Raw genomic sequence first — 26,599 nt, forward strand, 5'->3', positions numbered from 1 at the left:
CACTGACTCCACAGCAGACTGGATACAATTTTTAGTTTTTATTTAGGCTAGTATTTCCCTTTCAGTTGAGTCATATTCTTCCACTTATCAGTGACAGATCCCCTTTATTATTATTATGCATGACAACAGAAAGGAATTCAACTTATGTTAGGGCTAGGATGACACTTTACACACAGGTCAAAGCATGTAAGGAAGTTAAGTACATCAAGGTAAATAACAGGCTCTTATTTCAGACCATTCTTGACAAAGAACTGGATGTAAGGAGACCTAATTTCTTCATCTTAACCATCTAAACACACAACCTACAGGAGTGTTTATGGATCTAATCAAGCTGTCATGAGAACACCAAAGGTTCCACCAGCCTGTCTCTTTCTGCCTCCTTGTTTCTTACGCATCAACAAAGGAGGAAACAGGACTAGGGGAGTGGGTGGAGGACAGATAGCTGGGGTCTCCATCTAAAAGTTTTCAATTCATCATGTTCACATCTGTACACGCAAGAAAAGAAAAAAAAGGTAATGGTGACCGAGGGAAACATCACAACACCTGGCATACACGGACCTCAGTACGAGGAGGGTTCAGAGTAAATACATACACACGGTACAGTTATGGGCCCTGGGGTTTGGTAGCCGTGGTCCCGTCCTTGCACATACACAGATACAGTCTCACACAAGCACTGTACACGGCACAAGAGGTCACCTAAATACATGGAGCCAATGAAGGAGAGCTAATATCTAGGATGGTGGATTGGATAGCCCAACACAGGCTGAGAGGAGGGGGTTTAAAATTCTTATTTAAACCTTCAGGTCACACTCGCAGACACACACACACAAACACAAACACACCCTCAGTCACACAGTGACATACGTCTGTATGCATTTAAAACTCCATAAAGCTACACGCCTGTGCAGAATATACTATCATTACTTAGTGTTGCTAGCTATAGCCATTGAAATGGCAATATATGTTCAATATTATATGTAACCTTTTTTCCTCAGAATATACAATGATGAAATGCATTATACAGACAAACGAGACAATGTAAGCTGTTCACATGTTCAGTACATCAAAAGTAAGAGCTTCTCTACATTAATTTCTTCATGAGTGCAAAATCCAATGCTCCTCCACCTACTTCAAAGGTTCATTGCTGAGCTTTAGCAAGTCCACTTCTGCACAAACCATAAAACGATAAAAAAAAAATTACATTAACACAAAAAAAATCTAAATAAGTATTCATAAATATGGAATGTGAAAAACAAACATGTGGTCCAATTTCTTTCAAACAATACAAATAAAAGTCCTTCAATGCAGTTAAATGTTTTCTCTTGTAACACGACAACATAATAAAAAAATAGTACTCAAAACGCGAGTGGGCTGTTGCTTGCTTGTGGCCCCTGTTGTGAGTAGAAGACCATGGGAAGCTGGTGAGGAACACAAAGAGAGAAGGACAGATGGAAGGATGGTGCGGGGTCAAATTGTGGTGGTGGTGGGGTTGTTGGGTGTTCACATGCCATAACCGAAGCTGGGCTGTGGAGGCTGGCCGTAGCCTGGAGCTGCTGTGTAGCTGTAGCCGTAGGTCTGCTGTGGAGGCACGGCCACGTTGGGCCCTGCTGTGAGCATGAGCTGGGGTGTGCCTGCAACAGAAACATCAAAATTATGAGTTAAAAACTGCACAGCGGTGGTCATATTGTCAAATTCATTCTCTAGGTTTCATTAATATGTCCTCAGAGCTGGTGAAGGCAGGATTACAGTAACACAGTTATGATCTGATGTGGGCTTTTTCTTTACCATAAACGATGGGTTGAGACTCTGTAGCCTGCTCCTCCTGTTTCCTCAGAGACTCAGAGGCTTCGAGTTTGTCCACCTGTGGGAAACACGACAACAGTGAATGTGTCAGACTTCATTTAAACTGCTGCCGATGGGGCTCTTTAAGAGCAAGGGCTGAGACGCCGGGTTTGTAAAAACTGACCTCCGGGTTATTTCACTGGCTGACGGATGGGACCATTCCTGACAGGCGAAGACGAATACAGTCCAGATTTATTTAAAAAACAGGCTGCAGGAGGCAGGCCTTGCTAATGTGTTGGAGGCCCTCTACGAGGCAAGAGGAGTAACTACAACTAGAGAGCTACTCTATCAAGCTTGGCTACAGCGGTCTATCAGATAGTCATCCACTTATTTGTGGAAAGAGGTGGGGAATAAGGAGGGGAGACAGAGACAAACAGCTACTGGGCAATAATGGTCCCACCATCCAGCCACCCAAAACATCTACTCTCACACGTTGGGAATGTAAGTATGTAGAGAACCAACCCCACACCAGTGCAAACAGACTCACTAGGATTTATGTTGTTCCCCGTTGGATGGTTTGTCCATCTCTCAGCAGAGGATTTAAACACGACGAGCTTTTGGGATTCATTCTTTATTAATGGATTAATCTAAAGATTACCAGAAAATAGTGAAAATGGTCATTTTAACAATCAGCAATGATGTTATAAATTGCATAACTAATTCATCACCTAATTTTGTTATCTGTGGTTGAAGCTATCAAAAATATCTGGGGAGGTTTTTGCCAACATCTGTTGTCCTATTGGCTTATTCTATGGTTTGCATTCTATCCTAAGTGCAACGTGTTTAAAAAAAACACCAACAAGACTTCGAGTGTGTTTTTACATTTTAAGAGGCATGTGGCTGTCACACATGGCCCAAATTAAGATACTGGCTGAGTGCAAACAGCTCTTTGAAGCATGTAAAAGCCTCGAGAATCTAGTTGCCAAACCTGCCTGTTTTATTGCTTTAGTATTTGCTGAACAGCTCAGAGGCAGAAAATGACGGGGAAAGGGCGAAAGATAAGCGCTAAAACAATTCAAAGAGTTAAGCAGCCAGTGAAAAACTTCAGATATTACCCTCATTACCCACAGCTGATGGTGTTCAATAGTGATGAAATCAGTCAGACTGTGCTAAATAATGCATCAGGACAGCTTTCCTCCTACGGTGGTTTTGGGTTCAGTTCTCTACATACTGTCTGGTTCACTACTACAGACAGTCAATCTGGTTAAGCAGGCCGTTTCATTTGAGAAGAGAAGGGTTGAGAGACATGCTGAAGCAGCAGTTTAGTTTATTTTCTTCTTGAAGAGTGCATGAGAAAGAAAGACAGAAGCAGAGAGCCATAGTGGAGGGAGTGTGAACGAGGGTGGAAGGGATGGTTTTGTACAGCCACTTCAAGGTTTCCAAAAGCAGGCACAGCCAACAACGATGTCTCCTAGCCTGGCCTGAGTGCTGCTGATGCTACCAAGGGAGGGGAAATGCATGCTTGTCGCTCTACATGGTATGTACTGTTTCCCCAAAGGATATACCTAAGCTAAATATTATTTGCAGTCATATGCTGGAGTTGTTTGTCGCTTGAAAACCTTGCTTTACGGAATAAAAATATATCCCTCTCAAAATGCTTGTCTCTAGTGTTTCTAGCTTCTATTTCCTGGGTTTTCTGTAACATTGGGACAAATTCAGCAGTAGAGCCAGACGTTGGGAAAAATAATAAAAAGGTCTCTGAAAAAATGGTCACTTGATTAAAATATTGCCTCTATTACTGAAATTAGGTCTTACACTTAGCTGCAGTCTATGCTACTGCACCACGGTCCAGACACACATATGAATATGCCCCCACCCAGTTTCAGTATAAATACATAATTAAGGATTAATAACATCGTATGTGTTTAAAACCCCCACAAACCATTACAGGGTGAAAACATATGCTTCCTGAAATTATGCTGGACCAAGTCAGGATGACGGCTTGCAGCAGACTGCAGCTGAGTGGTGTTACAGGACAGTTTAACGTTAGAATTCATCTACAAGTCTGTGAGAAAAGGACCTGGTCATAGCAGGTGAGGTAGCTACCCAGAGTGGAGCTCTTCACCCACCGCTATACAGAACTGATGGGCATGCTGGCTGAAGTGGATGGCTCAGTTTCACATTTGACAGAAATATGATAAAAGGGTTTGCTCACTGTGGCAAATCCACAGAGAATTAATAAGCGAGTCTGCAGTTACCCATAACTCTGTGGAACTGAACAGCATTCATCTTATTGTCTCGGTTTTCTGGCGCACAGTTTTGTTTCACTTTCACTGTAAGCATTATGTTGATGCCAGCTGCACGAAATGTATTCTGGAGCAAAAAGCTCTAGTTTGTAAACCGAAAGCATGATACCTTAAGGGTGTGTTTACTCTTTTTGTTTCCTGCTGTCCTTACACAGTCCAAAGAAATCATTTCAGCAAGGCTTATTACAACAATTTAGCAATGACCTCTTTAACATTACATGATGCTTAATTACTGTTAACAAGGTGCAGGTTTATACAACAAAGTCGGTAAATTGACAAATCAGCCCTCTAAACCCCAAAACCCATCAGCGGGTTTCAAAGTTTAAATACATTGTGAAAATGATACCATTTCTCAAAGCCAGAAACTGTAAAAAACCATTGTAATCATTTATCAAGAAGTCATTTGAATATAAAAGTCTTATTTCCATTTACACCATTATTCAGAGCCCTGTAGAAACAAAAAGGTAAAAACAGAAAGAATTGTAAGACTTTCTTTAGTCCTTGAACTACTAATCCGTGGCATCTTTCGAGATCCTTCACTATATCTAAGCTTAAAATTGTGATATTTCATCAACGCCACTTCATTCTACATGTCTAATTTAAAAATTCACCAAAAACAAACTGTTTGTTCTTATCAGATTTAGTAAAAAACAATACATTCTCGGTTCCTCAGTATAACCAAGAAGCGATTACTGACTCAGCTGTGACCAACCGTCACGAGAAGAATTCAGCTGATTGGAGACAAATATGTAAACAAATTCAAAATACGTAGTAAAATATGCATCGTATCTACAGTCATCATTTTCTTCTAGTACTAGAGGCATTTAGCAAAATGCTGATGTTAATTCCAGGTAATCAGACAAATTCAACTTTAGCCATTTCTCATTTTTATGATTTATGGCATTATGACTTTGTCACTGCACAGAAGACATTTTTGAATTCTCTCTACTTCTAGCCATGGTTGTGCCGTCTTCATAGAGGTGTAGGACTTAATATTGAGGATTAAAGGTGTTTGTTTTTCGGGGCCTAACTATAAAGATGGCTAATGCTGGCTAGTTTTAGTTGGGATCAGACTTAATAATGTAATGACATGTCTGTGCAAATGTGGGCACCTCACTGGAACATGGGACCACTTTAACAACCAAAATGTTCACAGTAATCTGTTAAACATATGGTGTCTCAGTAGGTAAATCCTGTCAGTAATTATCACTGATGACTTAGATGCAACACCAAGAACATTTTCACATGTCCTCTTGGTATTAGTTGTGCACCTGTCTGATTCAATAACCAGTTCTTCATTTCCTGTCCTGAGCCATCACTGACACCAGCAAACCAAGCAGGGCCTTAAGTGGTGGGTGTGAAGAGCCCCACTCTGGAGTGTCGTGGGTTGGTAGGTGGTCTAGTGGAGATGTGGAGTATACAGTCAGAAGCAGCAGAGTGACATGGGGGGAGAGGAGACATGCAGTTTCTGCTAATTTTACTCCTCCAAACTACAGGCTACAGGACAGGGGACGGGTCAAAAAGAATGATTAGAAAATGGATTCGACTTTCACCTTTTCCTTTATCGCATCAACCTGGAAAGGAAATTCAGAGAGGCAACTTAAGGAGGAAAAAACAAATGGGAGTCTCCCAAAACAGAAATTGACAGAGAGAAAAAGAGCAAACAGAGGACTTATCACTTAAAGAAGAAACACAAAAATCCTAAGAGTGACGCAGGTAATTAATGCCACTTTTGATACAAATGCAGACTTGAGATTAATCTGGTACTGTGAATTTTACCTTGTGTCTCACACTAGTGTAAAAAATAAGATACAAATGTTGACTATCAGGGCATTTGATAAGTCTAAATACTTCAATTAAACAATGTACAATTTAAAAATTAAAATATAAATAATTTGCAAATTAATCACTGAAAATATAGAAATTATTTCTTGTTTTACTCTAAACCAAGAATTTTGAGTAACTCACAGCTAGAGACTGAGATATTTCACTGTAGTAGTCCAAGTTTGGCACATAAATGCTATAAAATTTCTGAAATTTTTTACTCAGGTCTGCTGTCTGTTTTGAAAGCAACACGTGGGTTGTATATATTTTGCCATGTAACAGAGATAAATGGCATGATGAGCAACACAGCAGTTATGAATCTCCTTGGTAACACATTTGTATGGAAAAGTAGCTTGAATGAATGGAGACCCAAATGAAGGAAAACACCAGTGATGACACATGATGACTGACAGAAGCATAGGAAGATGAGCATGAATGGAGGAAAGAATTGGCAATATTGGGGAGGCCTTATGTTTGATTGTGTGTCAGGGATACTATGTGACACTGCCTACAGTGAAATAGTATTTGCAAATATATTTTAGAAGCTTCTATCACTTCTTTTACCTACTATATGTGTAATAATCCTGGGCATCAACCAATGAAAAAGTATTTTAAATTCAATGTAATATTCACTTCTTTCTGTGGTTCACCCAACCGAATAACTCTAACATGGTAAACGTTAGACACGTTGGTCTCCACATAGGTACGGGTTGGATGATGTAGGTTTGCAAATACTATTTCACAAACCTTTGCACCTAGCAGCAGGGAAGATCCACTGTCAAAATGTAGCTTTTCTGTCCCACCAAAACTCCAAATTATCTTCTTCTACTGCAGCTATTTTAGAATTGCAAACGGTATCTATACCACGAGTCAATGTGCTTGGTTCTTTAGAAACCTTCTCATAAAGCCAACTACTTGATACAATACTCACAATCTGGCTAACCCACCTTACTGAGATACTCCCTCATGACCTGGATGAAGTATGGCATGGAAAAGTCCATGATGTTGTGTCGCCAGGCGGTCTCCAGCACCACATCGGGCCGCAGCAGGTCGTAGCAGGTGAATAGGCAGGCGGCAAAACACTCCTTCTTGTCTTCCTTCAGGAACCAAGCCAGGAGCTCCTCTGCCAGCTCGGTGTCTTTGGACTCTGATGCGTACTGCATGGCATCCTGCAGAGAGAACAGCAGAATTACGGGTCAATAAACCAACTTAGAGGAAGTGTCTACATCGGCCGTTGTACATGTCAGCACCATTTGTTTGCTTCTGGAATGAAACGCAATCTTGTGATTTAGATTACTTCTAACAACTGGAGTATCTTCTGCAAGTTAGAATTTATTTTGTAGCTATGCACCTTGTAGAGCTTGTCCTTCTTGCAGAGTTCGACACTCTGTTTCCAGCGGTTGTTTCCCTTGAAAAGGTAGGCTGCGATCCTCCTGAATTCAATCAGCTCATGCTTCTCCAGGCCCTGGGCCAGCGAGATGTTGTCAAAGTTGTCATAAGCATCGATGGAGGTGCGTAGTGCCTAGATAACAGAAGGGGGCAATATGAGTAAGAGCCACGCAAACATTAACTGCTGATGAAAATTGCGGAAACTGAAAATTTTGTGTGCTGTACTGGCAATAAATCAAACACTGTTGGAGCAACACACAATGAGAAAAGGATCACATCATACCGCATAGTCTTCCTCAATGATGAAGAGGTTGTTAAGTGCCTCATTCACCGACTTGTTGTTGTGATTCTGGACAGACCTTAAGTAAGGTTTAACCAGAGGCAGCTGTTTGACCTAAATAAAGAATCAGAATAAAAACCATCAGAGTCAGTTATCATTTTGTCACCTATCAGCCGTCTCCTATATGTGGGAAAATTCAAGCATCACGTTACCTCAGCGAGCCACACTAGCACAAATTTTTTATCATTTTAACTGAAGCTAAGAAGGACATGATTACAAAGAACTGCTTAAAGAAAGCAATAATGGCCCCAGACCTTGCTGAAGAAGTTGACAGCGCGTGTGTGATCCAGTCTTGGAGAGAGGACAATGAGCAGGTCGTTCAGTAACAGCGGTTTGTACTCCAGATAGTAATGGATGGCCTTGTAGTACAGCTCCACATTGGCAACCTACAATAACAAACACATAATCTCTACCTCAGTAACAGGACAGTGCTGGGCTGTTAATAGTAGAACTTGTTACCATAAATCACACAGTTTTATGTTTTGTTTTTATCACCTTGGTGACAATGTCTTTGAACTGGCCCTCTTTCCAGGCATCAGCTGGGTGGTTCATCATGGTGATGATGGCATTATCGTATTCCTCATACTTGTCATAGAGGAAGACCAGCTCTGCCCAGAGGTGGGCTTGCTCGGCTGCCCTGAGAACCTGACATACACACAAACACAGATTACTTCATGAACTCGTTCAACTTTTTTTTGTGAGAAAACTCTCAGATTGGTTAGTTAAAATAAAGACTTAAGGCAAAGTTCATAGTAAATCTGTTTCCCACGCCTACCTTTGGAATGTTAACACGGGACCAGAAGAGCTCCAGGTGTTCCCTCATCTTCTGGGGTTTGAATTTGGAGTAGAGGATGGCCAGCTCAGTGAACATACCCATGTGAGCACGCTCCAGCCCCAGGGCAGCCTCCAGCATGGTGATCAGCTCCTCAAAGTAACCACGGTCCTGAAGGATACAGACAGACTTAACAGCATGATCCATACCCCTTACAAAAACTTTCATTCTTATTTTTCAACAGAGGAGAGTTTATGTCAAGTATTTATGTGAAGTATTTCAATTAAGATACATCACTATAGAAAACTTATGTTTGCAAACAATTTTACTGACACAAAGGCATAGCATAACAGAATTTAATTTGCAAGCTCTAGTATTTACATACAAGACAAGAGCAACTGAAAATCCTACTGTCTTGTGCATTACATGACTGACTGATTTTCATGACTGCACCATGCATTTACAAATGCGCAGCCAGCATCGGCTTACAAGACACAGTTAAACATAGATCCTGCATTCCATAAAAAAATAACAACAGACCTAAATTCATTTTTAGCAACACTTCACTTAACATTGATTTTCTTCTGTCATAGTAACAGGGAAAACAGGAATGATTCTGATGTGTCCCTGACAGTTAGCCTGTGTACCTGGTAGTAGTTGATTAGCTCCTCCAGTTCATCGGCATGGACGACAATATGCAGGCCACACATTTGGGCGAGACGGAACTCCTTCCCATCTACACAAGCAAAACACACCTAGAAGAGCAGATAATCAAATCAAACATCTTGCTTAACGTACCCGAGAAGACAATACACGGTACTGAGTGCTTTTTCTTTACTGGCAGACAGACAGCTTAGTGTCAGACAGAAAAGGGGAAAATTAAAACTTAGTAAATAGTTAAACTAAAATTCTTAGGTTGTTCCTCACCTCCTTCCAGGTGCGAGTGCTGTTGGCTTTGCGGGCTCCATCCACAGCTGCCTGGTATTCTCCCAGGTGCACCAGAGTGGAAGCCAAACGGCCAAAGTTGGAAACATTGTTGTAAAGCAGTTTAGCTGCTTCGTACATCTTGTCGTCATAGCAACGATCTCCCACCTGAAGGAAGATGGAGGCAAGATCAGTTAAGTGGCAACTGTCAACAAGTGAACGAGAATTAAGTAGTATCTGAGTGTGTGCTGCATGTGTGTGTGTCTCCCTGGGCCTACTTGTTGAATGTGAGCATTATTGGGCCCATTGATGAACTCTTCCAGCTCAGCCAGGCGATTGGTCTTGGCCAGAGCAAAGATCAGCTCTGTTTCAACATACGACTCGCGGGCCTTCTTGCGGGCCATCTGCAGAAACTTCACCAGGTCCTCCCAGTTTCCTGCACCAAACAATTAACTCTCATTATTTTCATGTGCACATCAATTTAATGTACATTTAACAAAACACAAATAAAAAGGCTTCATGACTTAAAAAAACAAATGTTACGCACAAGTCCTTTACATCAAAGCAACAAGCTGCTGATATGACAAAGATCATCTTACCGCTTTGTGCTGCAGCTTGTCCCACCTCCATGTAAGCAGATGGGTCATCAGCCTTGATGTAGGAATCAATGGCTTCTTTGACCAGGCCCTTCTGAAGCTGGGCCTTTGCCAGCTGACTCCAAACTGGGGGCTCATTACAACGCTCAGCAAATTCATAAGCTCTGTCCAGGTTACCAATGTGTTCAATCAGAACCTGTACACAGGACAACATTCAGATCACTGAATATTAATAACTACAACACAGATGGAGTTCAATCAAAGCTTAGGCCAAAATAACAACTTTAAGGCCCATTACAGTCGAGAAGGAACACACTCACCTGCACAGCAGAGGTGTTGACATCAAATTTCCTAAAAATAGCAAAGGCCTCCTCAAACAGCTCATTGCTGATGGCAATGTTTGCAATGTCTGGGGCATCGTAATTGTCCAGACGGTTAATGTACTCCATTACACGTGTCCGATCAGCCTTAATTGCCGTCAGAATGAGCAGATTCTGGAGGTTTCTGAAATAACCAAGACAGGAAGCTTTTTGGTGAATGTCTTATAAAATATATAAAATACAATTTCATGTGCATTTTGAACATTCTAGCAGTTGAAGAAATGACAAAAAAAGCAGTTTTTATGCAAAAAGACAACTCTGAGCAGTTCACTGTATTATGTCCAAGACTTTGAAAAACAGGTTGAAAACACTATTTCCTTTGTATCAAATAATATACAAAATGGAACATGTATCAGTCAGCCAAAAACATTAGGTATATGTAAGAAAACCTGTCTTACCTGTGCTCGCTAAAAACAGAATTATCCAGAACAATCTTTTCCAAGAGCTCAATAAGCTCATTGGGAAGGTCGGCGGTCATGAAGGCCTTGACTGTGACAGACACCTCCTCTGGATCCTGGGTCTCTGATAAGGCTGTCTGGACAACCTACAGCAGGCACAGACAACAGACTTGATAAACTGCAGCTGATAATTTAATAAATAGAAAAACTATCCAACATTTCAGTTTAACAAGACAAAATGCATCAAAAAACCTGATTAAGCATACAATGTGAAAGTTAACAGTGTTACACAACTAGTGTAAAAGATAGGTCTGCAATGCTGGCAACAATTTAAATAACTGAGTTCATGTGGTATAACTTAGTATGCGAGATACCAAAGGGTCTGACCTGGTCAATGAGTGGTCTTCTGTAGTTGTTGGTCTCCAACAGCACACTTGCCCACAGCTCAGGATTCTTGCGACGTACAAGGTAGCGGGACAGACTCTTGAAAAGTGAGTTCTCATTGCACACCTAAAACAGAGCACAAGAAACAAATTAACATGAGAGACAACAACCGTTCATTCATACATTTCAGAACAATAACTAAGACAAAAAAGGAACCATAAGGCACGCAGCTTGTTACATAAAAATTTCCCAGAATTTTGCCTTCAATCAAAATTGTTTTTAGTTTAAACTCACATGAATGAGTTCCTGGTCACACTGTCCTCTTTCATAAGCCACACAGGCCAGGTGAGGGTCCCTCTTCTCACAGTACTTGCCCACCACACGGCTGTCGTAGAAGGGGTTCTCCCTCAAAAAGCGCTCGGGGTTGTTGTTGCTGTCGATGTAGATCTTGGCCAAAGCATTGTGGGTTGCAGGCTCCTCACAACCTTCATGAATACGCGCCTCCAGCCAAGGCAGCAGCAGCTTCAGTCTGGAGAAAGAGACACAGCAATGATATTACAAGTTTACACAAAACTTTACATGCTGACTCATGACATTAAGAACAGAACAAACACCTTCCAAGTTATAATATTATAGTCTATGGTAGATGGGTGATTCAGTGATTCCCCTGTTGCTATAATGTTTAAGCAGTTCTTTGGTTCTTACCGATTTCTTTTCTCCACTTCAGCAACCAGTTCATCTGTGGAGAACTGTCCTCTCACCACCATGATGAGGTTCTTAATCACATCCTCGGCACAGTCTACATCCAGTAACCCTCCAATGACTACAGGCAGACGGCTTGGATTCACCTGTTATAAACAATCATGAAATTATGACATGCATCTATTCAGGTAAACAGAAATTCACAACCATAATTCAGCTTGAGTCGATGGAGGCTCGCCTAATGGGTATTTCTTGCCTTAATGAGACAGTATACATGTTCAGCTGGAGGGAGGATTGGTATTTCCTCTTCTGGGTGTAGTGATTTACCTTCTGCACGTAGATCTCAATGTATTTCTGCAGGCTGTTGCGGTACAGGTACAGGACCAGGTCATGAACAAAATCAAAGCGGTCACACACAATGATTAAAGGCAGCTGGTCAGTGAGCTTGGCTTCCTGTTGAGAAAAATATTAAAATTGGTAGGAGCGAAAGATTCTACATTAATTCAATACATATCTGATGGGATAAATTAGTGGCAGAAAGATATATTTTACAGATAAATGTGTACTCTGCACTGTCCCTTTCTGACCTTGAGGAAGTTCTTCACGCGTTCAGGGTCGTAGCAGTTGCTTTCTCTGCAGATTCTCTCCACCTCTTTGATTTGGCCTGTTTTGCAGGCAGCCTGGATATATTTGAAATGGACCTCTGGATCCTGGCTGAAGTTCACAATAGAGCCCAAGAAGTAGAACAAACCTAAAAGACAAAAGAGTGGAAATTAACAGAAAACTAACTGCAATCATCTTTTGAAACTTGACGTTTTTTCAAATTCAAGAGGAGAAGCAAGATTCCCTGGACCTGGGTACATTTCAACTTACCCTCAAAGCTCTTGAATGACTCAAACAGTTCAGTGAGGGACTGAGTAGTAAGCTGTTCATGGTACTTGGAAGCAACTTGCACACAGATCTGCAGGTTCTGGCGGATGTTGGCAGACAACATGGCCCTCAGACACTCCAGAGAGTCCTCCACAGAGAGCGAGCCAAAGAAATTAACCAACCACTGCAAAGAAAAATAGAAAACTGTCAGCCATTAGCATATAGTGGTCAAAAGCTAAAACATACAGAATATGTTTTGTTGAAATGAGTATGAGTACAAACAGCTCCACAGTCACATTTAAAATCAGAGTTAGTTTAACTACTTTCTTTCTGCGTTAGTGTTGTACCTCTGGGTTGAGAAGGTGCGTGTGCACCACGGCACGTTTGATGTCGTACAAGTCAGTATAATGCTCCAGCGCCCTCTGCAGGAGACCGGCCTTCTCACACAGCTGTGCCACATGAGCACGATCATAGTGAGTGAACATCTGATTGCCTAGGATGGCATCTGCAACCTGCACAACACGACACATGGACAAAGGCATTTCAACATTGTTTGAAGTTTTGCTGACAGTTGCAAAAGAGGCAGCAAAAATGACTATTTTGGTAAATGCAAACATAATGAAACAAACTTTAAAGAAGAAAAAAACAAACCGCAAAGAATTGAAAAAAGAAAACCATACTGTTAAATATGATTTAATTTACAGTCTGAATGAATATTGTTGAATCTACAGAGTATGCTTCATAACAAGTTTGTAATTAAAATGAGGATTTTTTTTTGTTGATCCAACTAAACTGGTACTTCAATTTTTTTCTGGGTAAGACCAACAAACCAACTGCTCATTAGTTGTCCATTTTGGTTAAAATTTATTAATTATTGCATCTGGTTCTTGAAATGGTTCTGTACCTGTGGTGCATGGACCAAATTCATCTCTAGCAGGCGTGTCTGTAGTGGTCCTTCCATAGGTCTGTTGTTCTTCAGGGCATCTAGTAGGAAGGATGTGCACTGCTGAATCAGGTTGTACTCCATGAACACATCAACAATCTGGAGAAACAAACAAAAGAAACAGCCACAGATGTGAAACACTCAAAAAAATGCATTTTTGGTTGTGTTTTAAATCAAATTTAACAACTATCTTTGATTTGTAATTTAGCTACTGACTATAGAGCAATAGCCACTAAACGATTCTGCTAGGCCACAAGGTCACTCTTAAGGCTACCCATGCTGCAAGTACTGCAAGTGGAAAAAAAAGTAGCTTTACCTGTGTAATGTCAGCGAGTGGCTCTTCATCCTGAACCAGCATCTGAGAGAACTGCAGGCCCTGCTCTGGACTGATCCGCATTACGTTCCTTAGCAGAAAGATCCAGTCTGGAGTGTAGCCCACCTACAGGAATGACAGATCTTTAAGGATAATAGTCCTACATGCGAGGTGCTCGATAGCTATAAGGGTATCACGTAAAAAACAACAAATGTACACAATAGCGAAACATAGATTACAACCATCACTCACTCATGTCTTGTTCTGTCTTAATTAACATAAGTCAGTCATCACAAACCTTCTTGGCATACAGAACAATCTTCTGGAACTGGCCAGTCTCTGCAAAGCACTGAATGACCTTATTGGGGACGTTGGCTCTGAGGTAGACACTGAGGGCAAGAGTTGGATCTACAGACTTCACCAAGTCACCAAGCTCCTCAGAACACTCCAGCTGTAAACAGACACACAGACTGCCATCAAAATCAAATCAATCCAGTGTAATACAAAGCAATTATGGAACCAGTAGGAGTAAATCAGGCAAACAGCATAGCACAACCAAAGCAGCACGGAATTCTCACGTATCGACTCTGTGTGAATTAGTCACACTGAAAGGATGAAGGCACCATACCGACTTTCAAATTTGTATAATATTAGTGAACAAAACAGATGATTCCAAGGAAAAAAAAAACAAATAAGTGGTATGGTAGTATTTGTAGAAGTGGAAGAGCAACATAGTAAACTACAACAATGATCTGAAATGTGCTTTATCTTCATGACACTATAGTTTGGTCAAGGAAAATCAGCGCTTCACTTCTGCAAATCATGGATCTTTTACTTTGGAATAAATTTTAAATTTTGTGGTTGAGTTAGTCACTTCAGCACTCTGACTTTATAGAAATTATTTTCAAAAGACCTGATACATTTCCAAGGACAATATTTTTTAGGTATGACAGGTAGAAATGGAGGAAAAAGTAATTCCTCTAAAGACAGGAAAAAGGTTGCACAGTATAAAACTAACCAACGGACACGTACCTTGTCCTCTTTTAGCCATTTCTCGAGTAGCTGCTTGCGGCCCTGCTGGAGGACAGGTCTACACAGCTCCAAAGACTCAAACTTATTCAGCTGACCTTGGTCCAGCAAGATACCAAAGTACTGGAGCAAAGGAGATGTCTGGCCTGGTTGAGCTGGAACACTCTGGAACCTACGGATGGTGTCTGGGGTCCGTAGGATGCCCTGAAGAGCAAAGACGGAAGGGTAAGTAGATTTCTTCTTGGAAACTTCATACACTGCATTCCCAGTTAATCTGTTACCGCTTTTAAGCTATTTCGATCAAGCAAATCTAAATTTTTTTCACATACACGCTTTTGTGTCTAATGGCATACTAAGCTACCAAAATCTGATTAGACGTAAGAGTCTGAGCTTGCATCTTATGTTCTTTGACCCCAATCTGAGTGCACAATGAAAGTACCTTGGGTGCATTGGCCGCCACCTTGGCAGCTTCTGAGTAATTCCCTGCTGCGAAGAGGGTGTTAAACTTGCGGGCAAACAGCTCCTCAGCACCGGCAAGGTTGTTGCGCACAGCCATGCGGAGAGCCAGGTCTGGGTTCTGGAGCACATTGGTGATGTAGGGAATGATGTTTTCCTCCTCCACGCACACTGACAACACCTGGAAAAGCACATTGGCATGCTTTCTTATCTGTACCCAACAGATGATACCTTGCAGATGGGGTATTATTCCTAAAGGTAAAAAAGTGGAGCATCACTGTCCACATCAACATTTTATGAATTTTATACATCTGGCTATTCAATAACAGCCACAAACCATCATGTATGGAAGGGGTATCACCCAAAAAGCTGTACACTCCATAATTGTAATGAAGCATCGTTCTGCTTTCTGCAGCCAGCTGATTTAAACTTTGAGATTTGCTTACACACATTTAAAATTACATTTGTGGTTCTCTCTGAGAAGCTATTTATCTTTTTTCAGCTCTTAGTGGTTACGCAAATAACCGTAGCTTCAAGGTTTTTAGCTGTGGCTCAGCTGTCTCTATCTTTAACTACTGTCTAATCCCTGCCCATTCATTTAGAACAGCAAACACACACCTATGTCAAAGATCTCCAACAATACTGACCATTTAAGAAAGTTAACCAACACCTTCCAACTAATCAGAATCCAAATTTATAGTGGTTATGGTGTAAAGCCTTATAAATATCAAAAAAAAGTTTTTCAGCCAGAACACCTATAGTTATTCTTCATGGACCATGAACCACACACGCTGCTCCACGCAGGTCAAACTGAATGAACAGTGAACAACTGACAAAGTAAATGCTGGTTAACTTAGAACTGAAGCCACTTTAAGTACACACCTGTGTGCACAGAAATAGACAAAGTGAATTACATCCTATACTTGTCACATTCCTAAATCACACATACGGATTACCCCACCGTTGTCGTGTATAGTGTTAGATTTCACGTGTAAGTGTGTGTGTGTGTGTGTGTGTGTGTGTGTGTGTGTGTGTGTGTGTGTGTGTGTGTGTGTGTGTGTGTGGCAGACCCGCAGGTGAGAGCCAAGAGTGATAACAGGATTAGATTGTGTAGTCTGCCTAACCAAGCTGTGCCCTCCTGCTGTGACTGTCACATGCTGCCTGACACTGAAGATGCTGCTACAGTCAGATATTTTCGCAGACATTCCCTCAGTCAAGGTCACACCCAAGGACCCGCACTGATATACAAAAGAGCTGACATACCACAGGGAAAGTGAGTCACCAACAAATGCCAGCAGTGACAGACAAAAATATACTATACGTGTACATACTGATACTGATTTAGAAATTAAGACTGTAGGTTTATGTTGGTGTCCATAGACATATTTCATTTTTTGGAAGATAATTTTAATTTAAGAACAATATGTATTTCACAATTGCACTTAAAATTGGCACTAAATAAATTAGGTGAAGCTACCAATAGTTTCATCTGTCACACATTTCAAAATTCCAATAAAAAACATTCATTTAACTCAACTAACCTAAATCAAACATGATATATCATCACTGACATAGAAAGTTCTAGCTGTCAGTTTGCAAAAAGCCCAAGAGCAAATGTTTGAGGTTGGTTATTCCACTGGAAATTATTAAGCAGCTGACTCAGTTTGCTAATGCAGTTGACTGTATTGTTTGATCTTATCAAAATTTAGAAGCTCACCAAATGATATAATTTCTTTAGTCAGTTCAAATAAGAAGCAAGTTGCAAAATGACATTTTGCCTAATTGTCAGATGTTATTTCCTAGTGTCTGTCAAACAATCTGTGATGAGAAAAGCTACATGTTGCTAATCTAATATATTTTTAATCGGATTACCCTGCTTTAATACATTAACACAAACTACACTAATGATAGAAGGGTATTGGCAGCTGAATCTCAACACAAAACTCACTCTGTTCGATAGAATACATGGGTGTGGATCGCAGTACCTGTCCTTTCCGGTTGACTCCAATGATACCAGCAGTAGGTTCATGGGGGGCAGTGACAAAAATAGTCTCCCCACTGATCCTGTTCATGTAGATACAAGTTCCAGTCTCAAGGTCATATAGGTGGATGTAGCCATATTTGGTGATGAGAAAAACCACATCTTGCTTGGAACTGATCTAGATGTACAGACAGAAAAATCATGTTATAAAGTGTACAACATAACCAAAGAGCTCATTACGGAGATGCCCTTCAGCAAGAAATTAAATTAAAAGCAGATTAAGTATTACCAGGCCCCAGTCTAATGTCACCCGCAGAGGTGAAGTTAAAAATGCCCTGTTTAAAAGCAATTACCAATAATGTCAATCAGTGACTGAACACCAGTTTAATAATTTTAAAAATTGAACAGTGCTTAAATAACACCTTTCAACTCTAAAACCCTCCTCACTGCAGAATATTCTTGATTTTGGTAACAATCCTTTACAGGGAGTGATAATACATGACTGAGTAAAAAGCACTAATTCCAGATAAATAGGGAGTCATTTTTTACAGAGTAACGACAAACAAGCAACAAACATAGGCTCTACAAGCTGCCTCATAGGGCGATTTTGTACCTGCATGGCAACAGGGAAGTCATTCTGGGCTTCTGGAGGAAAGAAAACATCCACAGCTTTCTTTGGAAATGGTTGATTCCCAGTTGGTGGAGTCCCCACTTCAATAATATGGAGCTAGAAGCAAAAACACAGTAAGAGAAAAGGACCAAAGTGAATCTACAGTGGTCTATGGAAAATTTTTAAATGCAGCAAAGTTGGATTCCACATGTTCTCTATTTTTACAGTTGTGAGCCTAAGGTCGTGCAGTGTTAGTAAATCTTACTTTTCCTCCTGCTTGTCCTCGCACAGCAAAGCAGAACAGAGTTGACTCCTCAGTGTTGCCCTCCATCTTGAACTGTGCAAAGCCGGCGGCATGCCCTTCAATAGGCTGAGACACCTTCCTGTCCACTGAATACAACTGCATGGCTCCAACAACACGGTTTTGCTGAGGAGAGAAAAACTACAGGTTAGGCTTAAGTCAAAGTGTTTTGTGCTTCATTGTCGCACTAGGGTTGCTTTTGTTTTATTGATTCTTTGATGAAATCTATGACTTCACTGCATAAACTCACCTTTACATTTTTGTACTGTGCTTTATGGTTGGTTTAATATCTAAGTAGTTAATCACAACAAATGTTCTATTGTAGATTACTTAGTGAGATCTGTGAAAACTGAGACAAATCTAGGATCAGCATTAAGGTTGAAGTCATTTTTTTTTTTTAAAGTTATTCTTTTTTGTCCTTTTGTTGGCTTTATTAGACAGGCTAGTAGAGAGGTAGACAGGAAAGTAGGGAAAAGAATGCGGGGAAGACTTGCAGCAAAGGGCCGTGAGCTGGAATCAAACCCAGGCCGCTGCGTCAGGGACTATAGCCCCTGTTTATGGGTCGCCCAATCAGCCAGCTGAGCTATCTGGGCGCCTGAGGTTGAAGTAATTTTTGAAACACACAGTTAATTTACCTGTGCTGAAATTCCAATGAGCAGCAACCACTTCTGTTTGGCATCAGTGCGATAGTTGATGATCTGGCAGCCCGCCAGGCTGGAGTGACGGTCAAAGACTTTGATTGGCTGAGAGTCACCCTCCATGCTCCAATGGTAGACTGCGTTGTCTGTGACCAGGGCAACAGTGTTGAGGGAGATCCACTTCCAGAAGGTCACATCATCTGTCATCGTGTGAGCCTTCATCTTGCTCTTCATCTCGATGTTAAAGATCTGCAGGGTCTTTGCCGCTGAAAATATTAACAGCCAAGGTTAATGCACAGTGACACGGGTGAACAGTGCAATACCTCCTTAATAAACTTTTTGACAGCAAGAAAGCTTAGAGCAAAATCAATCTAGTGGCAAAGCTACAACACACAACTCACAGCAGACTTTGAGAGTAAACAAATCATTTAGGCAAAATTATTTTAATTGCCAGAGAAACATTGGTAGGCAGGGTTAGGTTTGAGTAACACTGACGGACCATACAAAAAACCAGGACCAGTGTCAAAACAAGGTGCAAGACCAACAAAAGGGCAACCACTTAAATGGTGGATCTGCATTCAGTTACGTCTGATGCAATTAACAGTTAATGTGAAGCACATTCAATTGCAGCTGAATAAGCAACCCTTTTGTGATACTGTGAGCAGAAAATCCAAATCATTACTCATCTACCAAATAGATTTTTAATTTAAGGAACCCAGACTGTGCCCCGACTGATTAGCACTGCATCAAAAACATGCAGCCCCCTCAATCATTTCAGTGATGTTACTGTGTTGACACAGCTAACTGACAGCAACAAAAAAGCTGAACATGGCTCAACTTTTTCCACAATGCAAAGCAGCATCACGGTGAGCCACAGCCTTGGCTACGTATATGTGGGTACAGCCAAGGTAGATTAATTTGCAATGTCAATGGAGTATTACTACTGCTGACCTTGCAATCAGCAGGATGGATACTAAAACCACTGTCACTGATTATTTTTCAAACTTATAATATCCTGTCTCATGATAATAACTCTGCAGTGCTGGGTCTTACTAGCTGTTAAAGTCTTGGATCTATTGGTCAAACTGTTCTTCACAGATACAATTTCATCAGTAGTCAGTATGTGTAAAAACACACCTGCATCAATTCAGCCTGTTATTTTTGATGCAGTGCTGGAGTTTGCTTAGGTATATTGCAACTACGTTGTTTGCACTACTCAACTGGATCAACAATGACTTTCCATGTTATTTTGGTACAATGATTCAATTTCTTTACTTATCTTTTCAACCAAAATCAGATCGATTCTGCAGAAAAACATTGTGCCTGGTGCAAGTTAAACAGATAATTTTATGGCCTTCACTCCTACTACCGACTAGAGAAATTAAACTCCAGGCGTGTTGTTACAGCTCTTAAGGGATTCACATTGAAATTTAATCCTAAAATGAGTGACATGGGAATTTGGGTTGGGTCTGAATGCAGATTAGCAAGAGAAGACCACAAAGCACACAAACAGATGTGATGATGAGGAGGATGCTGGACAGATGCACTCACACCCATTCTGTTTATTTCCTCCAGCTCAGTCTCACTTGGGGAAAGACACTACATTGTTTGGGGCCAAGACATTTATTTTACATTTAATCTAGCCCAAGCAATCCTAAAGGAAGTTAAACAAAAACTAACTATTAAAACAGCATAAAAACGACAGTAATGACACTTCTGATTGGATATTTTGGTAATACTGTGTTTATAGTGCCTTGAAAGACACACTAACTACATAAAATACGATGGGAGGTTGTGAAGTGAAAAATCAAAAATGCAGTGAAGCAATATGAAATAATGCAGTTTTGTCCTTTCATCAGCTTATCTATTCTAACTATGCCTGAAACTGAAATTATTTAAGATACACTTGAGCATAAGTTTTCTAAGTCAAATGAAATTAATCCTCGGATACATTAGGAATGGTCGGTGGACGCATTCACAGTATATAATGTTGAATAGTACTTGTAATTCAAAGTATGAATATGTGCACAGCTGCTGAAAACCTGCAAGCAATGTAAGTATTTGCAAGACAGGTTTGAAGCTAGAAGTGTAGGACAATAGGAAGGAAGCACTGCATTTGGCTTTAATCTCTGCAGTGTCCTGGGGCTGACCAGTCAAAACTGTACCTGCACATTCAGCAGCACATTTATTTGATCTTTAAGACTGGTGTCCCTGGTTCATCTGTGACCACAGCAACTGTAGTTGCCTATATGATACTGCTAAACTACACAAGTCTGAACTCGTGTTTCACTGTTTTGCTGGAAGACGGAATATACTAATTAATATTTAATAAAATAATTGCGTAATAAAATGTTTTTCAGCTTTCTCCTTTATTGATGAATTATTTTCATTAAATAATTATGTGCATTTCCCTGTATCATTTTTTCTGTGCTTTGTAAATGCCACAATATCGTCTTTGGCAGTACTAATGGGGGCAAGAAAGTGGAACTATTCCGCATATGGTAAATGAAAGGAAATTTTAGCATATAGAGCATAATATTTATTACAAATTTGGCATTTCTGGTTGCTGCCAGCTCTTTAAAGCAGTGTGAATGCACTGGTCCCTGCTTGCTGCTATTACGTGCATATACATATATACATATTCAGATTATATTTGATTGTAACATCACAAGCCAGTGATACAAAATTCTTATGAGAATAAGGCCTACATCACAGGAACATCCCTGTAAGGCAGTCAGTACATAAAGGCCTACTATTCATTCAAGACTGACCGCTAAGTCACTGCTTGCTTGATTTTCCCATTGTTTAAATGACCGTATCATTTCTTCGGCATGTTTTAGTCCTTTTACTACATACATATGTACTATACATGACTACCAACCATTTTCCAAGGCATGCAGCATTTCTGAATATTCGCCAGGTCGTTCTTAAATTCCAAGGCTTATTTGTCACTGAAATTTTTCATTTTATTTAAATAACATTTTTCAAAGACAAAATGTAGCTCAGATGTGGATTCTGATATGTGGATGTCTTCAGGTTGTGACTGGCAGCTTAAAACTGACACAGCAGCGACATAATAAAATGATGCATTGTCTTTTTGCCTTCAGTTTAGTTACTTGTGAGTCAACTTCTCTAATGTTGTAAACACCAGAACAATGCATTCACGATATGTTCTTTAATTACAACACAATAATAATGTTTGTGAAGGAAAATTACTTGTGGGAAGTATGTTCTCTGTAATTTATTATTATTTAAAGTTCATTTTACACCAGTAAGTGTGTTCAAGCTGTACTGGAGTTAATAAAAACCAAAACATTTAAAAATCTGAAGTCCAGCATGTTTTGGAAAATGGTCAGCCGTGATATAAAATATATGTACAGTGTAGCAAATGGCACAAACACACAAAACACAAAAAGGAAAAAAAGATACAGTCCTTTAAGCTACAATCTTAATTTAGTTATGCTCTGCCTGTGCTTTCATTCTAAATTCAAGCATTCATTAAAATTGCTTTCAGTACTGTGCAAACATTTCAAGACAGTGCATACAGGATCACTTTGACAACTCATGATATGTAAAATTCAACTCACCGTCTGCAAACATAAGAAAGCAGTAAGAAATGAAAAAAGAGCAAAAACAAGCAAAATAGACAAAGCATTCATGACAGCATGACATTTTACTGTTACTAATTCTACATTTCCTAAAATCTAAATGTGTTGTACATTTAAATGTGTTACACTATTGTTAAATTACTCTTTGTTTTCTGACGAACAGAAATGGGGTGGTCTACATATGAACATCAAAATGAAAAGCAGACTGTGACAGCTACGTAACTGACTGACAACACAAACAAAAGTTACACAAATGGCCCAGTGTATTAGAGAAGCAAAACAGCAAGATATGTGATCAGCCAAAATTTTAGCTGTTTACTGTTTAGTCCATGTCCTTTCAGATACATAGCACACTTGCTATGTGCTAACAGTCCTAGATGCATTTTAGTTGGAGCTTACCTTTAAGGGCAATAACTTTGCTGGCAGGGTTCATGATAGCGCTGTCGGCTGAGATGGGGCGGCGGATGGGATTGTTGGGGTCAGCCATGTCAATGATGACAACCTGGGCCTGCTCACCCACTTTCTCCCTTATACAGATGAACTTGTCGGACTCCATGGTAAGAGTGCTGAATCCAATGTTGGCTGGGTTGATCCCCAGGTTCTGGAGCTGACATAGGTATGCAAAATCTGTTTAGTGGCATGACCTACACTGTTCACTACAAAGAAAAAATAATAATAATAACTTGGGTGCTACTAAGGTAGCCGCTCTCCTTCCTGGGAAATATCAAGGATGACAGTGTAGGTACAAGACTGCTACATATTTTTTACAGATAGCCATCATCTTGCCAATGATTAGGGCCCATACTACGTGGGCACAAATGCCGTCATGCAGTCCGAATCCCAGGCAGTCAGACCATTTCTGCATGTCCCTCCCCTGCTCTGTTTGGCCGCATTTCTGGTCTCGGTCTCTACTGCATCTTTCTAATACAGTGTAAAATGCTTGATAGCCAGTATTTTCCAGCTCATTGTAGCCAACTGCCTCTGTCGATATAATGATTTATTTTTTCTACACCTCACTGCAGAGAAAATCTGGTCTCTCCTGTGGTGGAATTAACATATCATTCTGCCTACTCTCATCATGATGCTCCACTATCAGACACATATATAAAATCTAATGCTTTTCAAATGCAGACATCCATTAGGCAAACCAAGAAAACCAATATGCCATATTTACGTTTATGTAACTTTAAAAAAAAAAAAAAAAAAAAAAAAACTGCACAGCTTTAGCTTGACAGACATTATCTGTCCATCAATGTTTCATTTGGCCTGATGCCAATATTTCACTTTATCGGCCACAGATGATGTCGATATCACTGTCCATTGTGTCCCGACACAAAACCAATTCCAGTCAAACATGAGATGCATAAATTCAAACATGTCACAACTACTACTGAACAATTAATCAATTTCAAATTGTTATTGCATTTATAAACAATGCAATTAGCAAACGGCTAAGACAGCAATTTAGAAAGTATGTTATTCAACGTATCTGACCCAGGGTTTAAACTGTCGTGTCAGTGGTTTTACAAATTAGAGCCAACCTCCTCGTGTGATAGTTGTGCTTTGATGGTTTCTCTTATAGTAAGGATAGGATATTTCCCCCAAATTATTCAACCCAAACTATAACTGTGATGATGAACTTACACATCTAAGTGTCCCATAAGCAATAATTTCACCTTTCAATGGTAAGCTTGCTCATTGTAGAATGTATAACATAAACTCAGGTGTCCATTTATCAGGTACACATACATTAACCTAATCTAGCTGAATACATCAGGACTGCAATAAACTCTGTTTTCACAGTGTTTATAAACAGTTTTGTTCAACGTTAATCTCACTGTAGTAGACAATGTATTAGATTGTATTAGTTTTAGCTGGAAATATCTGATATACTGGGAATTTAGTGGTCACTGTTCTTTGGCAAAAAGGTCATCTGAGGTGGATGGGTGTGAAAAGAGCTCCGCGGGGTTCAATCTTTAACTTGAGGTTGAGTGAAAACCCTAAGCACATCCAAAAATCCACTACAGTCAGAAGCTGGGAGGTACCAGCTGAGCTTAAAGCTGTCTGAATTTACTCTCATCCATCCTACAATGTGCTCTAAAAAAATAGCTGAGAGCGAAGGATTTTTGACTGAATGGGTGGTCCGGCTGGTTAACAGCAGACAGCAGGACGAGGAGGTGACAATACAGTCTCTCTTCAGTTATTAAAAAAATGGCCTGTCAGTGACATAACCTTTCTGTATGACGTTAAATGGCTCAGGGTCCAGTCACACTGCAGCTGACAGCGGTTTCACCAGCTGATAACTTTACATGCATCGCCTGAGACGTGATCATCCGAGGGTCTGCACAGTAATAACATTAGAGCTGTATTAAAGCAGCGATCCTAGCGATGATCTATGATGATATCCAGGTCAGCGACTGAAATGTCTTGCGTGGCTACGATTAAATGACGTGACTCCAACATCCCTCACGACACACAAGTGGTAACGAGCTTCTGCACTAGCTACTAGCTAACCGAAATGTAGCCATGCACACGTCTAACGTTACAACCCCAGAAATAATGGTTGAAGGTCAGCAAAGGTGTTAAATGTCAGCTAGTTTCTCCCTTTTCGTCGTCGCTGACGGCTAACGTCAGCTAACATTGAGTCGACCGGGCTACAGCATCAGTGTAATGAATGAGAGATGCTAGCCTGAAAAGCTAGCAGTTAGCTGTTGGCTAAACGGGGGAGGGGAGGTCATTCATTTGCTGCGGGTATTGACGTTAGCTTGGCTAGCAAGCTGTCAAACAACCGTTAAGCGGAGAAATCGACAAGTAGTGAAAATATTGGGGTTTAAATAGGTGCACAGTTTGCCCACATACCTGCAGGTGCTCCTGGAAGCGGATAGGTAGTATCTGAGCCATGGTGGTTTCCTTGAGCTTCTCCGGAGTCCTGAAATTCTAGCCGTGTAGCTAGCTAGCTCGGCAGTAGCACCGCGCTAGCTACGACCTCCTCACTGTAGGTCGGAGCCAGTCGGTGAAAACGATAACACGATTAAAAAAAGACGATGTGCTGCGTTGCTAGTCGTGTTTCCGAAATCTGGTATCAGTAAAAACGCTAAATATGTCCCCCTTCTCCGCGTGCTTCCTGCACTGCATCGATGGATAGCAGCGGCTGATCTTCTGTCCAAAATCCGCAATGGCGGCGGAAACAGCTCAGAGCCTTCCCAGTCCCGGAAACAACCAGGGAGCTCTGGAAGGACACTGGCTCTGCCCGTGTGTACCAACAAATTCAAGCTTTTCAGTGTTGATAAAAAAAATAATAAGACTATTATTTTGTGTTTCTGCACTCTGCAGCTATTATCTGTGTTCCTTAAAATCAACGCAAAATTCTTCCATGTACGCCAGTTTCGTAACAAATTAAAAAACTATTTTTTCAAAAACATAATTGACAGCATATCTTTAAAGATTTGCTCCAACTATTAACCCTTCAGAGAAAATACTACAGTAACTTAAAGACATTTAACTTAAATATATACATTTGTTTTTATTTTATTTGATAAAGTCTGGTTATTAAACTTGTTTAACCATTTATTCACGGATTATTTTTCTATTTTATCTAAAATATACATACTTTATGCTTTACATGTTTTGTTCACCTTTTGTCATTTTTTGCTGTTTTAGTCCATCAGTTTGAATTATTCGCTAAAAATTTGTATGCACTTTTAATTTCAACTATGTGCTTATTTAAAATGTATTCAGATGTTTTTTTTTTATTGTTTGTACTATAATCTTTCACATTCAAATGTTTACTCTGCATCTCTGCTGTCTTGAAGATACAATTCAATCATGAACCACATGAAACTCTGCTAATACCACAGACGTGATTTCTTTAATGTCTTACTGCATTCTAAGCATGGCTCTAACTCAAATTTTTGTATCGAAGCATTCTATTCTAGTAGTTTGGACTGACGTGGAAAGAAGAAATAAAATGTGAAGCGTCTTAATTTAGAGACCTTTTTAACAGGACGTCCGTGTCGATTCTATATAATCCACGTCATGGTAATGCGAGGAACT

The 26,599-nt window shown here is 40.3% G+C and overlaps 1 protein-coding gene across 3 annotated transcripts; it reads right to left on the reverse strand.

The window, feature by feature from the left end:
• Positions 1-23: 23 nt before the first annotated feature.
• LOC111568819 (clathrin heavy chain 1) lies at positions 24-25,757 on the reverse strand. Of its 3 annotated transcripts, XM_055012047.1 has the most exons (34): positions 25,406-25,757; positions 22,946-23,153; positions 18,936-19,204; positions 18,265-18,426; positions 18,003-18,116; positions 17,394-17,567; positions 15,392-15,589; positions 14,956-15,156; positions 14,222-14,374; positions 13,927-14,049; positions 13,572-13,709; positions 13,015-13,179; positions 12,671-12,851; positions 12,385-12,548; positions 12,125-12,250; positions 11,801-11,943; positions 11,390-11,624; positions 11,099-11,221; positions 10,712-10,857; positions 10,254-10,437; positions 9,937-10,129; positions 9,616-9,773; positions 9,341-9,505; positions 9,061-9,168; positions 8,417-8,584; positions 8,137-8,286; positions 7,896-8,027; positions 7,585-7,695; positions 7,264-7,434; positions 6,860-7,081; positions 5,642-5,662; positions 1,967-2,004; positions 1,786-1,861; positions 1,491-1,631 (listed from the first exon to the last, which is right to left on the reverse strand). In XM_055012047.1, the coding sequence occupies exons 1-33, from the start codon at positions 25,445-25,447 to the stop codon at positions 1,831-1,833; spliced, it is 4,917 nt and encodes a 1,638-aa protein (XP_054868022.1). In that variant the 5' UTR covers positions 25,448-25,757; the 3' UTR covers positions 1,491-1,631; positions 1,786-1,830. The 3 variants fall into 3 exon arrangements, with proteins under 3 accessions (XP_023126535.1, XP_023126694.1, XP_054868022.1); XM_023270767.3 differs by lacking the exon at positions 1,967-2,004 and having other exon boundaries at positions 24-1,631; XM_023270926.3 differs by lacking the exons at positions 1,967-2,004; positions 5,642-5,662 and having other exon boundaries at positions 24-1,631; positions 25,406-25,756.
• Between the last annotated feature and the right edge of the window lie 842 nt (positions 25,758-26,599).

Source organism: Amphiprion ocellaris, chromosome 7 (genome assembly GCF_022539595.1).
Source record: "Amphiprion ocellaris isolate individual 3 ecotype Okinawa chromosome 7, ASM2253959v1, whole genome shotgun sequence".
NCBI lineage: Eukaryota > Metazoa > Chordata > Actinopteri > Pomacentridae > Amphiprion > Amphiprion ocellaris.

Bases quoted from the DNA above. Each gene is read 5' to 3' on its own strand.
- LOC111568819 (XM_023270767.3), bottom strand. From the start codon at position 25,447: ATGGCTCAGATACTACCTATCCGCTTCCAGGAGCACCTGCAG. The intron at 14,050-14,221 runs GTTTGTGATGAC...TCATTCCTGTAG, and splicing joins TTGTTCTGTATGCCAAGAAG to GTGGGCTACACTCCAGACTG. The intron at 9,506-9,615 runs GTAGGCCCAGGG...ATCTTCCTTCAG, and splicing joins ATAATGCTCACATTCAACAA to GTGGGAGATCGTTGCTATGA.